This window comes from Barbus barbus, assembly GCF_936440315.1.
Source record: "Barbus barbus genome assembly, chromosome: 29".
Taxonomy (NCBI): domain Eukaryota; kingdom Metazoa; phylum Chordata; class Actinopteri; order Cypriniformes; family Cyprinidae; genus Barbus; species Barbus barbus.
Window position 1 is genome coordinate 8,727,906 of NC_136757.1, and position 15,463 is coordinate 8,743,368.

The following is a 15,463-nucleotide window of genomic DNA, read 5'->3' on the forward strand; positions in this document are numbered from 1 at the left end:
CTGTTCTTATTTTTGAAGTTTCCACCAGAGAGTCCAGGCATGTTTTAGTTGTCAGGTAAATAGTTCATCAACAGCTTAGTGGGATCTTCTACAAGGTTGCTGCAGGCCAAGGCTTCATTGGTGTCTTCAGTATCCTTAAAGGGACAGAACACACAAAAAATGAAAATTGTTATCATTTACTGAAACACACACAGAACTGTATCAGGCAACAGAACACTGTCTGCACTCCCACTCGTAGTCAATGCATTTGCATTGCTAGTTGAATAATGTACCAGTTGTTCTTTTCCATGCAATTGCAATGAATGATGACTGGAACTTTTCAGTTTCAAAAAGCCTTCTAAAGCCATCAAAATTGTCTATATCCACAAAGCTATTAGTACTCTGTATATTTCAAAAGGCTCGGAACATAACATGCAAGTCATACAGATCACTTTTATTAAACTTATGGGGCGTTTGTCTTTTTTGATGCTTGAAATTGTCAGTCTCCATTTATCGTAATTACATGTTAAAGAGTGACCAGCAGAGTCTTGGTTGCATGCGTAACTTATCTATTTATGTTCCATAAATTGTGCGTATTTGTAACGACACACGGGTGTGTAAATTACATTTTTATTTATTGTATTTTTTTTGGAGCTAGTTAGTTTTAAGGAATAATTGTCAGATAGACTGAAGTATAATAAACCAATAAATGTACATACAAACTTAATAATTTATATGCATTTTACACTTTTTTTTTTTTTACATTTATTTACAGTGATTGTAGAGCGAATGCATGAAATGAATGGGGAGCAGGGGACTGGGAAATAATGCAAATCGTGAAAACAAAAGTTGTGTTCAACTAAAGCCATGAGATTTTGGCCTCAAAACTTGTCTGAAAAGCAAGCTGTCTTGACTAATACATCCTGTGGTGGTCTTTGTCGTGGTTCTGCTTGGTTTTTGTATGGAGCAGATGTCTCGGTAAACTCTAGGGTCTTTTACACCGGTGCTCGTTGGCCTGCACATATGTTAGTAATAAATGTTTGCACCACCATTTACCATGGTCTCAATGAGGTTCAGTGCATTTGAAGTGGGTACAGTGAACCATCACGGCATTATGAATGTCCAAGATTACTAAGATCTACACAATGGCTGGGTGTTTATCTATTTGTTTAAATATTTGATATAGCTGCAATATTACTTTGTTGCTGTTCAAGTACCAGCATTGTGAATATTGTAATGCTTTAATGCACTTTTATTTGGCCACCTTAAGATTTTTGAGTAGCTCGGTTGTTGTCAGACATTTTAAATGCCATTGTTAATGTTTTAATACCATTTGATTTAATTTCTGTGAATTAGTTATTTAAAATGGATTATACCCAATTATCTGTTTAAATTACAAATTCTAAACTGGATTCTATGTCCATATTTTTAACATTTTGCAACTGCATCTGACTTTTTGATCAAAATGATGGCTCCTTAGTTCACAAGTATAATCCTTTTAACAATTTCTTTCACTAATTTTAATCATCAATATATGACCCTGGATCACAAAACCAGTCTTAAGTGTAAATTTTTCAAAATTGAGATTTATACATCATCTGAATAAATAAGCTTTCCATTGGTGTATGGTTTGTTAGGATAGGACAATATTTGGCCGAGATACAAATATTTGAATATCTGGAATCTGAGGGTGCAAAAAAATCTAAATGGAGAAAATCGTCTTTAAAGTTGTCCAAATGGAGTTCTTAGCAATGCATATTACTTATCAAAAATTAAGTTTTGATATATTTACGGTAAGAAATTCACTAAATATCTTCATGGAACATGATCTTTACTTAATATCCTAATGATTTTTGGCTTAAAAGAAAAATCGATAATTTTGACCCATACAATGTTTTTTTTGTCTATTGCTACAAATATACCCCAGCGACTTAAGACTGGTTTTGTGGTCCAGGGTCACATATTGAAGAAAATATTAAACTACATTTTTTTGGGGGGTTAAGAAACTCAAACTGAATCTAAAGTGATTTCTCGCTCTCCTTATGGGTGCTACAGGTTTAAAAACATTCTCCAGGAATGTCAGTCATGTGGCACCTCTCTATGATTCTTGATTGCTACAGTGTCGGTGGATTTGAGTTGCATTCATGTGGAATCTGATGAAAGGTGTTCTGAAGAGCAGGTGAAGGCAGTTTACCTTTCAACAGCAGCCAGTGGCTCAGAGATGTGGAAACTATGAGACACATCTGTGGCATTTCAGCTTGATGTCAAATTAAACTTGACCGACGTTTTCTCCATCTGTGGGTTATTTGGCTCTTCTCACACTCCTCCTTTTTTTCCCTCTCATAGCACTCCTGAGAGCATTGGGCAGCAGCCTGTGGTCACATGATGCCATTTAAAGTGAACCTGGTTGGCCCATCCCCCTGGGGATTCAGACTTTCTGGAGGGCGAGACTTCAAGAAGGCCATAACGGTTTCCAAGGTAAGTTTTCATCCCCATTAACCAAAGTACCAGTCCAGAACATGGTTCATCTCCTGGTTTTTTGCATCAGTGATTAAAGCAATGATGCCTCATACCTGACTTTTCCCATTACACACTGTTTTGCACTCTGTCTCCCTGACTACTTCAACCAAACAAGACCTGTATAATTAAAGAGGAAGTTCCTGGTTATTATATTGCATTGCAGATGGTCAAGCTATTGTTTTTTTTTCTTCCTTGCAGGTATTCTCCATTCTCTTTTTTAGGATAATAGAAAATATGAATATGAACTTTCGCAACAATGTATAAAAGTTAGGTTTAAGCACAGCATGAATCACTGGGTTCCCCTTGAAATAACAAAAAATCAAACATAACCATGGATCTAACTAGAAAGGAAAAAATATCATACTCATCCAAACGATTATCGCCAACAACTTGTAAACATCCAAGAAAGTTTTCCGTCATACACCCCAATAAACTTTACAAAATCAATCCTGTGGTTGGTAGAAAAAAACTTTGAAAATCACTGGGACCAAATTATCTACAGTCCACGCCAGAATAACCCATACATTTTTGTTAATAGATGAAGATCCTTCTTGAACTCCATTTGGACTCTTTACTTTTCAGTTGACCCTTATTAAAACCAGTGAAACCAGTTTTAGAATTATCATCAAAAATAAAGAAAAAACATCTTATAAGGTCTATATCTTTCATTGTTTTTCTTTTTCACACCATGAATATAGTTGTGGTAACTGGTATGGCATTAAACTATAAACAAACAAAAACAATGTTGGGCTCACACTTATTTAGTGCGAGTCTGGTCTCTCAAAACAGGTTAATCAATTGATTTAATTAATTTTTTTATTGAGTTCAAGCTTTTAACACTCAGGCAGTTGTGTGAGACTGTTTTCAGCTGAGAAGATCTGCTGTACTTCTGCCACCTAGTCTGGAACCTATTTATTTTTGTTTTTCATGGGCTTTGGGACAGTTTTCAAATTGAACCAAAACGGCTCCTCTCGTAAAAAAAAAAAAAGTTTATTTCATGAAAACGAATTCCATGTGATCCAGAAATACACCATAGTGTTTCTAATTAAAGGCAGCTAATGGAACCTTTCCTTTCAGATCCTGGTCACATCTGCATTATAACCCAGAATTCCATTGCATTTAAACACAAACATGCTTTAGAACACTGAGATTTTCAAATTTACGACTCTCATTATCCTTATTGTTTCCCATTACCACACTGTTTCCAATGCACTATTAAAGGGACAGTTCACCAAAAAACTGAAAATTGTCATTTACTCATCCCCATGTTGTTCCAAGCCCCTAAGATGTCTTGTCTTATTTTTCTTTGAAACACAATTAAAGCTGATCTTAATGTACCCTGAGAGATTTCGGTCTCTCCATTGAAAGTCAAATATAGTAAATGTGAGCTCAAATGTGCTTGATGCAGTTTTCATTTTTGTGTGAACTACCCTTTAGGGACTTCACTGTCTCAGACTTCTATGCTTGTGTTGTTCCCTCAACAGCCAATATGTGAGGAAAATGAGTGCTTAACGGTGTCCATGCAGTGCAGGAGACCTTTGGTATTGAGAGGGGTTGTAAGAACCACAGAATAGAACAGCACGGGGTGTTTTTTTTAACAGGGCTCCAAAGGGCCACATGGAGAGACAGGTCAGAGTGTAGAAGCAATCTTGTGCTTCCCTCTTTTTATTGGCTTTGTCTGAATTCACCCTTTTAGGCTCTCCATGATTCCTCAAGCATGCACATGTTTTGACACTGTTGTGTGAGACAAACCTCAGAAATTATCTACATAGATATTACTTGACACCACTGAGAGTTACTGCATAATTCAAATTCTGGAGTGAAGTATGAGTGTAAGCGCTCATCTGTCTCTCAGGTCTTCACCACAGTCAGACACAGAGGGGATAGTCGTGCTCCGCGTGAAGCGAGGCGTACTCTGATTACATGAGACGCGCTCCATTGTGCGTCTCTGTAGCAACAGTTAATTGGCACTCGAGCAGGTCCTCAGACATGGCACCTCTGCCACTTCGCTTTCAGCTAACAACAACAACAACAACAGCTGACTAGCAGTCTGCAGGGCCTCTCTGTGCCGGGCTGTTTGGGTGTTTTGAGTCGGACTGAGGTGTTGCTTTCCTCCTCTCCTACTAATGAGGTTGTGGCCTTATTGACTCTTGAGTCTTGAGGCGATTCAAAGCTTTGCTCAACTAACAGCAGCCCTTGTTTAGTTGTTTTTAAGATTCCTGCCAACTTTAAAACTACTATAAGTAAGCCATTGGTGGGTTGATGCCGCAAGAAAAGTCTGTGGTGTTATTAAAACATTGCTCTGTTTGACACTTCAACATTGACACAACCAAGTTTGGGGCAGGAATTTTCAACCAAATGACCGATGAGAAAGTGTTCAGAAAACCTGTTTAGAAACAGTCCTATGTTTTGGCAATTACATTCGCACACTAAAACTAGTCGGAATATAAATTGAGTAAATGGATAAACATAAACATTTAGCAATAAACATTACTAAAAATTCAACAGAGCATATCTATGTTAGCAAGCTAACATAAAGTTTAAATGAGCAGAACTGGTTAAACAATGTTCCATTCATCACAGAAAACCAAATTGTTTTGAAGTAGTAGCAAAAAATTTAATTTTGTGATATTTTTAATATTTGTTAAACAATACCTCTGTTAACTTAAATTTAATGGTTTTCTTAATGGGGTGCAGACTGTACGTGGCTGAGTTCTGATTGGCTGAATGTTTTTGTCTAAAGGTGAATGCTGGCAGTAAGGCAGAGATGGCCTGTCTTCAGCCTGGTGACATCATCATGGAGATTAATGGACTCAATACTGGCGAGATGCTCAACGTAGAGGCACAAAACAAAATCAAGAGCTGTAAGACTCAGCTGCAACTTCTCGTAGAAAGGTGAGGGTGCCTCTGTTTTCTTTATCTACATTGTTTGTCTTTCAGAGATGGATGCAATTGTATTAGTACTTGTCGAAAATGTCAGTGATGGTCATGAAATACAAGAATTTAAACATTTCACACAAATTGAAAACAACTTTGTGGCCATATTTGCAATATCTCCAGGCAGCCATTTTTGCAAAACCATTTTCTATCTACTAGTGGGGAACTATGTACTGAAATACTGAAATCCCAAAAACTCACATTTGAATAACTTATTTCAAGCTAACAATAACATCTGACATGAATTTTCCAGTAAATATAGTATCTTATACTCAAACACAGTTAAAAATATGTATTTCAGGTTGGAAAAGCCAACGCTTATGTTCAGTACTGAGTGCAGATCTTGAGACACTGACTTGTTTCTATGGCATCCAGAGCTTCTCATGATACCTGTGATTATATAATGACTTTACCAATTGACCCTTCGCCGAGAGTTTGATTGACAGGCGATCTGACAAATCATAATGCAGAACTGCCATTTTTGTCTGACAAACAAACCAGTCAGGAGAGTAGATTAACGTCAGTGGACTTGAACTTGAAAAATGCTTTGTATTGATGTCTTTCTGCAATTAAAACAAAAAACATGATGTTCATTCATGTTTATTTCATGCTATAACTAGTAAAGAGGAAGAGATGATCGGTTCACGTGCCGCTTTAACCGAGGCCCTACAGCGATCTGTCACTACAACGCTATTTATTGTTTGAATTTCTTAAATTACAAAATTTGAAAGCTGAGACTTTGTTTTATACCAGAAACAACCTGCTCTGTCTTGTCTGTTGTCGTGTTGTCTGTTTCCTCTTTGCTCCGCAATGAATTTTTCACTGTATGAGAACATGTGCAGTGTGCGAGCCGCATGGCTTGTAAACACTAAGTAAAAGTAACTAAAGGGGGCGGTTATTTGCAAAGGTCAATTGGTTCTTTTATTTAGAAGGTGAGACTTATTCTGCCTTATTGTGTAACCACTAAATGTTTAAGGGAGCTAGAGATTTGTTCCATGTGGTTGTGCTGCTTCTACAGTAGCGGTTTTTAAATGAAAAAACTCTCTAAAAGACCTCGAGGTCTGATGAACCCCAGTTCATGAACCAGTCCAGTTATACAGGATTTAGTTGATTTAAATCAATTAGTCAACTACCTGTTCAGTCATCTCATTGGCTAGTTAAAGCCTGTAATTTTGCTCATCTTTATATGTCAGCACAAGTAAACGCACTGTTCTGGCCAGAACAGTACATTTGCTCTCTCACACACATGCACTTTGAGCCCTGTGTCCATGTGAGTACATTTTTCCCTTCTGACCTCATGTCTCTGACCAAGCCATAAACAACACTGGGCCCACAATGGCACTCTAGCTCTGTGTGTGTGTACTGTAGCCCACAGTTTCGGAGGAAGAGGGTGTGTGTCTGCCCTCTTCTAAGTTCATGTTAGTCTATGAGTTATGTAAGTATCCTGCTGTCTACTTGACCCTTTAGTTTTCAGGACAATCCATCTACAAATAGAAGTGCCTACAGTATGTAATAGAGGAGGGACGCTGACTTGTGTCTAATTCAGTTTGAAGAATCTGAAAAATTATTGGCATGAATGAGAGTTTCCTTGAGCTGTTTTGTGAAGTGTTTCCTCTTACAAAACGGTGGCAGCCAGTTAGTATATCAAACCTGGGGCCAGTTGCATTATAACCTAGCCAGTATGTTAAGAATTTGTCTAAAGAACTAGTGTGACCAACTAGCAGTTTTATCAGATTGATATAACGTCAAAGTCATTATTATATAAAGTCAAAGACATTCAAATGTAAATGTCATACTTGAATCTGAGTTGTTTTGAATTTGTGAAGCAGTTCACTAGAGTGAGTCAGATTTTCCAGTGCTACATGAGAGAAAGAGTGTTTGATTTATCAGTTTTTTTTCTGCAGTAAAATTGCATGTGCAAATCAGTATGCTGTTGAAAACAGCCATGTATTGTTTACTTATGCTACAACACTATTGCTGGAAAAAATTTTTTTTAATTGGAAATGCTACTGTACACTGTTTGAAAAATGTTGTTAGTATCGTTGCTAATATTGATTAGTTACTCCCCAACGCTGATCATGAAGTCTTTAAGATGGTCTCTACTGTCATCAGTAACTCTTGGCTTTGCTTTGCATTGAGCATTAATGGCTCCTGTGAGAACTTTCCAGCTTGTGAAGAGCCTTTGATGTGCGTCTCATGTGGTTTTATGTTTTTTTCTGTCCTTTTCTCTTTTTATTTCTACATTTTTCTGTGACGTTCTCATATAGACTTTGTAATGATTTAATCTCTAGTGAGTTGAAAAAATGGCTGGCATGCCGCAGTACATGTGGTGCATTGAGACTCTGCAACATCTTCCAAAGAATGAAAGTGTACTTGTCGCGAGACGAGAAGTCACTCTGGAAACCATGTTGTAATAAAGAAGTTGTTGCAGGGAATTTTGCTGAGAGTTCATGCATTTTTCTCAGAGGAGCAATATCACACTAAACCTTCAGCTGAGGCTGATGTGTCCACAATCGGTCTTTGCAGATGACCTTATTGAGGACTAAAAGGGGCACACAGCACAATGACGTCAGTTTAGAAGTGTCTCACTTTTTAAGCATTATTTCCTCAAGTTTTTTGAGTGAGGTATTGAGTATCGACCAGAGTGAAAGCAGTTTAGAACAGGATTTTTTTTATTTTCTGGTTTGATCTTATCTGGCAGCTCAACAGTATTGTTTGACAGAACGATAGGGTTGGTATCACTGTATGTGTCTGTAGTATAGATGTGCTTGAAAAAAATCTGCTATGCTATTTTTAACTCCTATCCGTGATGCAATTTTAAAAACTCTGAAACCATGGATACTTGTGTAGATGGACTGCGCTGATTATAATTGAAGCTGTTTTTGGAATCTGTATGATGTTCAGTTATGCTGTCACAGATTTGCATGTATCAGCTCAGTACAACAACTTCAGTCATGTTTATAATGCATCACTGCTTTGAGTCTCTTGTATTTAACTTTACAGTGTTACACAATGTAAAGCAGGTGTTTTTGTTATAGGCAATATATAGTCTTTTGGTTTGCATCCATCAAGCTCCAAGTAAAGAAAATAATCAAATTCGACAAAGTACCTTTCATTTGTAAAGTATTCAATTGCTGAATTAATTAATAGTTCTTGGATTATCTCAAAATAAAAACAGACATTACAACCAGATTGTCATAAAACATTTTAGGTTTAGTTTGTAGCAGAAAGCTGTCAGTAGTCTCAAAGAGAATTAATTGTGTCTATTTTATACGCAATTAACCTCCAATACTGGATTTGCAGTCACTGACTCAAATATTGGCTCAGGACTTCCCTGCCAGAGAAATGTGGGGGTCTGAAACAATCACCTTTTTTGCTAGTGACGCAAGTGGTATAGAAATTACTCATTCTTTCAGGTTTGAATCATTTAAACAATGACAAATTATTGTTAACATACATAACATTCAACCCTATTTAATTACTTGGAGATCTGATCTCACCTTCATCCAGTCCATCTGGAATGACAGACAAAAACTGAAAAAACTGAGACGGACTAAATCCAGAACTGTGGCAACGTCTCCAAGACGCTTCAAGAAACCTACCTGCACAGCTACAGTACTGTTAAAAATGTTAGCGCTTGTGTAAAAATGCAGTAAAGTGAGAATGCTTTCAGAAATAATGTCATAAATACATTTTATTCATCAAATAACTTCTATTAACTAAATCAAATCAACATTTGATGTGACCACCCTTTGCATTTAAAGCAGCTTTTGCCCTAGGTGCACTTCTTGGAGACGTTGCCACAGTTCTTCAGGATTTAGTCTGTCTCAGTTGGTTTGGTTTCTTCATGTCATTTCAGAGCTCTGTGTGGAGCACTGGCTGTTGTCAGACTCCTTGTGCAAACAAAAATCTCACTGGATTATTACAATTAATAGCAAAATGAATGTTTGGAAATGTAAACCATTTCCTACTGACACACTACAGCAAAAGATAGAAATAACTGACTTTAAACAGACTTTTTTTTTTTGTTGGTGAAAATACTATTGGCCTAAGACTTTTGCACAGTTGTGTACACAACTCGTGTTGTGTATGTATATGTATGTGTATATATATATATATATGCGCGCCATAGTTAAGCCCAAACAATACTGGGTGGATTCTAGACCCTAAATCATGTCAGTGCTTGTGCAAAAAGCATCAAGTGTTTGAAAGCCATTGATCAACTGCTAATTTGCTAATTTATGCCCATTCTGCTAGAGCTCCATGTACAGACAACTCGTTCTCACCTTAATTGTCTCTCTTTGCCCATCCAACCATGGTCTTGTAATGAGAAAAATAAGGAGCCACAAGTCGAAAGATAACATGGATAAGCTTTACCTCAGGTTGTTTTCATTTGTGAATCTATTATAATACAATACAGTATATATTATATAATCACCAATTAATTTGGCAGAGACATTTGGGTTGCACTTTATTTTAAGGTTTTCTTGTTAGTGTAATTTTACATTTAAGTACTGAGTAATAGCAATTAACTACATGTTATGTATTTGTTATATGGTTAGGGTTAGCATTATGGTTTGGCTTAGGGTTACTTGCATGTAATTATGCATAATTGATTGTAATTGGGGGAAGTCGTGGCCTAATGGTTAGAGAATTGGACTCGTAATCCAAAGGTTGCGGGTTCGAGTCCCCGGCCAGCAGGGATTGTAGGTGGGGGGAGTGAATGTCCAGCGCTCTCTCCACCCTCAATACCACGACTGAGGTGCCCTTGAGCAAGGCACCGAACCCCCAACTGCTCCCCGGGCGCCGCAGCATGGCTGCCCACTGCTCCGGGTGTGTGTTCACGGTGTGTGTGTGTGTGTGTGTGTGTGCATTTGTTCACTACTCACTGCTGTGTGTGTGCACTTGGATGGGTTAAACGCAGAGCACCAATTTCGAGTATGGGTCACCATACTTGACAATACGTCACGACGACGACTAATCATAATAGTAAGTACACGTGTAACAAGGACTCCTTAAAATAAAATGATAGGAGGATGCTCTGCTTAAGCCTCGCAGTAAAACATCTCATTAATGCCAGCGAAAAAGAGCTTATTTGGAAAGACTCATCCAGTTCTCTGGCCTACATCAACTCTCTGATTGGTTAGATCACTCTTAATGAAGTGTGTTTCAAACATCTACACTGAATTTAGTTTGAAGCAGAAATAGTTCAACAAATAAACCAGATTACATTTATGGCCAGAGTGAACCTATTTCCTTAATTGGTGAGCGTTCTCTCTTCCTATACAAATGAAAGACTACAAGCACAGTGGGTGTTTATATAAAAGAATATTCAATTAATAAAATAATAATAGTTTTTCAAAGAGATCTTGGCTTCCTGAGGAATAAAGGAAAGCCTTCCTGGTTTGATTTGAGGTATCGTGAAGACGTAGAGCACCAGCTCTGAATCAGGCCTTTGTGTGGCATTCCTTCCTCATGAAGCTATAAAGAGCTTTCTGTAAGCATATGCCAGGGATTCATTCTAAGATAAATAAACATTTTCAGACATGTGCTTCTTCCTGGTCAGGGGTTCTGCTAATGTATTTAAACAAGACTGTGTTGTCTTTTTCTGTCAGATTTCATCAATTTACATTACATTTACAATTTACATTCGGTCAGCCTTCTGCATTTTGTTAAATGCATTGCAATCCACAGTTCCAGCGGAGGAAATAAATGGCAGTATTGAGGGGATTCCAGTCGGGATCTTTCTGCTTGTCAATCTGTCCGATTTACTTGGTAGCTGAAACGTTTCAGGATAATATGAGAAATAATTTTCTTTTGAAGGAAGTTTTTATTTATCCAGCTACTTTATCAAAGCAACATACTGTATATGACTGCTAAAACATGCTTGCGTTTCCTGGTTTATGCCAGATTTGTCTAGTTTATAAAGCCATGCTTAAAGAAAGTGACCCAGATTAACAGTGCACTAAAGTTACAGGGAGAAGAATATGCTAATATGCATACTAAAATAAAATGTCTTGTGCTAATGTTTGACTTTTTCCACACAGACCTGCTCCTCCCACTCCTGGTCAGACCAATGGAATCACAGAACAACTGGTTGGCCACTTCCAGGTCAGTAAAAAGCAAATATTAAAGGGAAAGTTTATGCAAAAAAGACAGTTCTGACATCATTTACTTACCCTCATGTCATTCTAATCTGTATGAATTTTATTTAGTTTTCCCTTTGAATTAAGATTTATTTTTCTGACCCTGCATTTTATCTTGTTTGAAGCAAAGACTAACATCATTTTAATAAAGGTTTCAAAATGATACTTGATACCTATATTTAACATTGATAATAGTAAATGTCTTGAGCAGCAAATCAGTACATTAGAATGATTTCTGAAGGATCATGTGACACTGAAGACTGGAGTAATGATGCGGAATGATGCTGAGTGAATAAATTACTTTAGAAAATATACAAAAGTTATTTTAAATTGTAATAACATCTCTCAATATTTCTGTTTAACTATTTTTGATCAAATAAATGCAGCTTGGCGAGTTTCTTTCAAATACATTAAAAAGTCTTGCAGATATTATAGTATTAAAGTAGCAGCATATCCTCATTGCTAAATGTTGCTGGAAGAAGCAACAAAACCGCAGTCTATCGCTGTTGCAAGCCTGTGGTGAGCGTGGTGAGCGTGCTGCCCTGCTGATCCACTGGCCCAAGCTGTAGTGTTCGGTTGTCTTCTCAGATTTGCAGTAGAGCACGCCTGGTAACCATTAAGAGAAGATGAACCACTATCTGCTTATCAATGATTTATAGTTTGTCAGGCTGAGTTCAAAAGACATTCGAGTCATTTTCTCTACAACAATAATTCTGCATGTCTGTATCCATGACATGTGAAAGGAACTTGGGAGTGGTATAAATCAGACAGAGTTCCTGCCATTTTAAATGCTGAAGGGACTGCTGACGGGTCTCTGTTGTAACAGATACTATGATCGAAAGGATTGTGAGCCCCACAGGTCTCGTAGTCCTTCCGTACAACCATGTGAGAACTTTTGAATAAGGCCCAAATCTTTAATTTGGAAAAAGAAAAGATTTACATTTAATTGTGTGTGGCAGGAGAATTTAATTTAATTTTTAATTTAATTATTTCATTTTTTATTTGATTTGATTTTACTACCTGAACAACTAGGGCAAAAGGTGCTTTAAATGCAAAGGATGGTCACGCCAAATGTTGATTTAATTTAATAGAAGTTCATTGATTAAAGAAAATCTATTTATGACATTATTTTTGACAGCATCCTCATTGTACAGCATTTTTACACATGTGCCTAAAACAGTACTGCAGCTTTGCTGGTAGGTTTCTTGAAGCATCTTGGAGACGTTGCCACAGTTCTTCTGGATTTAGTCCATCTCCGTTTGTTCTGTTTCTTCATGTCGTTCCAGACAGACTGGATGATGATCGGATCAGATCTCTGTGTGGAGCACTAGCTGTTGTCAGACAAAAATCTCACTGGATTATTACAATTAATGGCAAAATTAATGTTTAGAAATGTAAACCGATATTTCCTACTGACACACTAGAGCAAAATATAGAAATAACTGACTTAAAACTATTTTAGCTGGTGAAACTGCTAGTGTTCTAATAATTTTGGCCGCCACCTGTAAATAAAAAAATAATAATTTGTTGTGGCGAGGCTAGTGAAAAGACTATTTGATCCATAGAGTTGTTTAATCAGAACCGATCAATTCAAACTCAAGCACCTGTTATTGATGTTCTTTTTTCCTCTGGTTGTGCAGGAGGCTGTGCAGGTGAGTCGAGATGAGAACCAGAACTACAGAGAGTACACCATCTCTAGCCCTGCCTCTCTGTCACCTGGCCCATATTCACCTGAGCCACCATCCAGCCCCAATCGCAAAGGGGGAAGTATCACACCAACCAGTAAGAGGTACGACTTTGCAGGTTTGCTACTGTCACACTGATGCAAGAGCGTGGATTGCATGCTGGAAACGTTTTGACCAAACATTAAGCCTATTAGCAAACATTTTATTTTTCTTTTGTTGAAAACAAAAAGAGATATTGGGCAGAATGTACAAGCTCCTTTTTTTTAAATCCAATGAAAGCGGTTGGTGACCATGGCATTTAAGTTCTGGGGGCACCATAAAAGTCTTCTGAAACCATACAATAAGTTTAATTAATTCATTTATTGACTAAAAATTCTTAGGAAACTTTCATTGTATGGATAAGAGTAGCTTGGACATTCTGCAGTTATAAAGGTTGAGAATGACATTGAGGAATTTAAATTTTTGAGGTGTAAGGTCCAACAAAATAGGTGAAGTTGCAGACAGTGTGGTTTTACAAAGGGAACTTTGATTAGAGTTGATGTTATTCTACAGGATGCATTTTAAGATGCCTCAGGACTCCTCTCGATGTTCATAACATTCATTGTGGAAAACTTTTACTTTGTTATACCAGGTTTCTTATAGGGTTCCTATGTTTTCTGAAGCCCTCTCGCGCACACACACACACACACACACACACACACACACACAAGTTGGTTTTTATGCTTAACGGGGACTCTCCATAGGCGTAATGGTTTTTATACTGTACAAACCATATTTTCTATTGCCCTACGCAACCCCACACCTAACCTACCCCTTACAGAAAACATTTACATTTTTAGATTTTCAAAAAAACCCATTCTGAATTATTTTTAAACCTTTGAGTCATGGGAACACCGAAAGTGTTCTCATAAATCACCTTTACGTTGTAATACCCATGTCATTACACAAATTTGTGTCCGTATAAACCACATAGACATGCACGCACGCACGTGCACACACACTCACTCACTCTCCTCAGATTTAACAGTGTAAACATCTCTAACCTCTGACTGACTGCAGCACATTCCACAGATCACTGCTGGTGAAGCTCATTTGATTAGATTTAGTGATGGATTATGACTATATTCATAAATTATGGATTAATCAGGCAGAAATTGCCAGCTGCCTGTATTACAGCCACAGCATGATGCTGAGAAAATTATTTCTTTTGATATTGCCTGCCCAATAAGACCTATGTTGTACATTTGTATTAACACTCTATTTATTATTATGAGATGGTATTTGATTGTCATTAAATGGATATAGGTAAATAGATAGTCACTCAAAACTGTCATTTGTTCACCCTCACCCTGGTATTGTATAATGATAAAATTGACATTATAAAATGACAAGAAGCGTTCCATGTGACTAGTGAGCTATATCCTGTAAGATGATCTCATACACTACTGGAAAAACCTGATATTGTGCGCTACTGTTCTAACGTTTGTGGTCTGTAAGATTAAATTTTTGGAAAAATATGTTTTTGAGAGGAGTCTCTTATACTAACAAAGGCTTCATTTATTGGGTCAAATACACTAAAATCAGTAATATTATGAAATACTAATAGAATTTAAAATAACTTCTATTAATTTTTTTTTTTAAATTTATTTCTGTGAAGTTAAAGCTGAATTTTCAGCATCATTACTCTGTCTTCAGTGTCGCATGATCCTTCAGAAATCATTCTAATATCCTGATTTGCTGTTTAAGAAACATTTATGTTGAAAACAGTTGTCCTGTTTCATATTTTTCAGGAAACTGTTTCAGATTTCTTTTGATGAATAGAAAGTTCAAACGAACAGTATTTATTTTAAATAAAAATCCTTTGTAACATTATTCATTATTATTGTCTTAACTGTCACTTTTGATCAATTTAATGCATCCTTACTAAATTAAAGTGTTGTTTCTCTCTCTCTCACTGGACTTTTGAATGGTAGTGTGTTATACAATAGATATTAGAGCTTGTGGCTCATGATTTATGACTTTTCCTCTTGACACTTGTCTAGTTTCACATTCTTAAGTTTACTTCTGTTGAGTTTCTTGGTCCATTTCTTCTTGCCATCTGAATTGATAAAAAAAAATAATCAAACTGTATAGCTCAAGTTCATGTAACTGCAATTTATTTCATGTCAACTGTAGTTTACTTCAAAAGTTGCTTGA

At 36.9% G+C, this 15,463-nt stretch overlaps 1 protein-coding gene across 2 annotated transcripts in view; it reads left to right on the plus strand.

Moving 5' to 3' along the window:
* Positions 1 to 15,463, plus strand: part of LOC306849655 (PDZ and LIM domain protein 2-like) — a 74,665-nt gene that overhangs the window by 20,715 nt on the left and 38,487 nt on the right. For both annotated transcript variants that reach the window (XM_079384838.1, XM_079384839.1), the window contains exons 2-5: positions 2,326 to 2,457; positions 5,243 to 5,394; positions 11,484 to 11,547; positions 13,223 to 13,371. In XM_079384838.1, coding sequence (XP_079240964.1) covers positions 2,362 to 2,457; positions 5,243 to 5,394; positions 11,484 to 11,547; positions 13,223 to 13,371 — 461 coding nt within the window. In that variant the 5' untranslated portion in view covers positions 2,326 to 2,361. The remainder of the gene's footprint in view (positions 1 to 2,325; positions 2,458 to 5,242; positions 5,395 to 11,483; positions 11,548 to 13,222; positions 13,372 to 15,463) is intronic.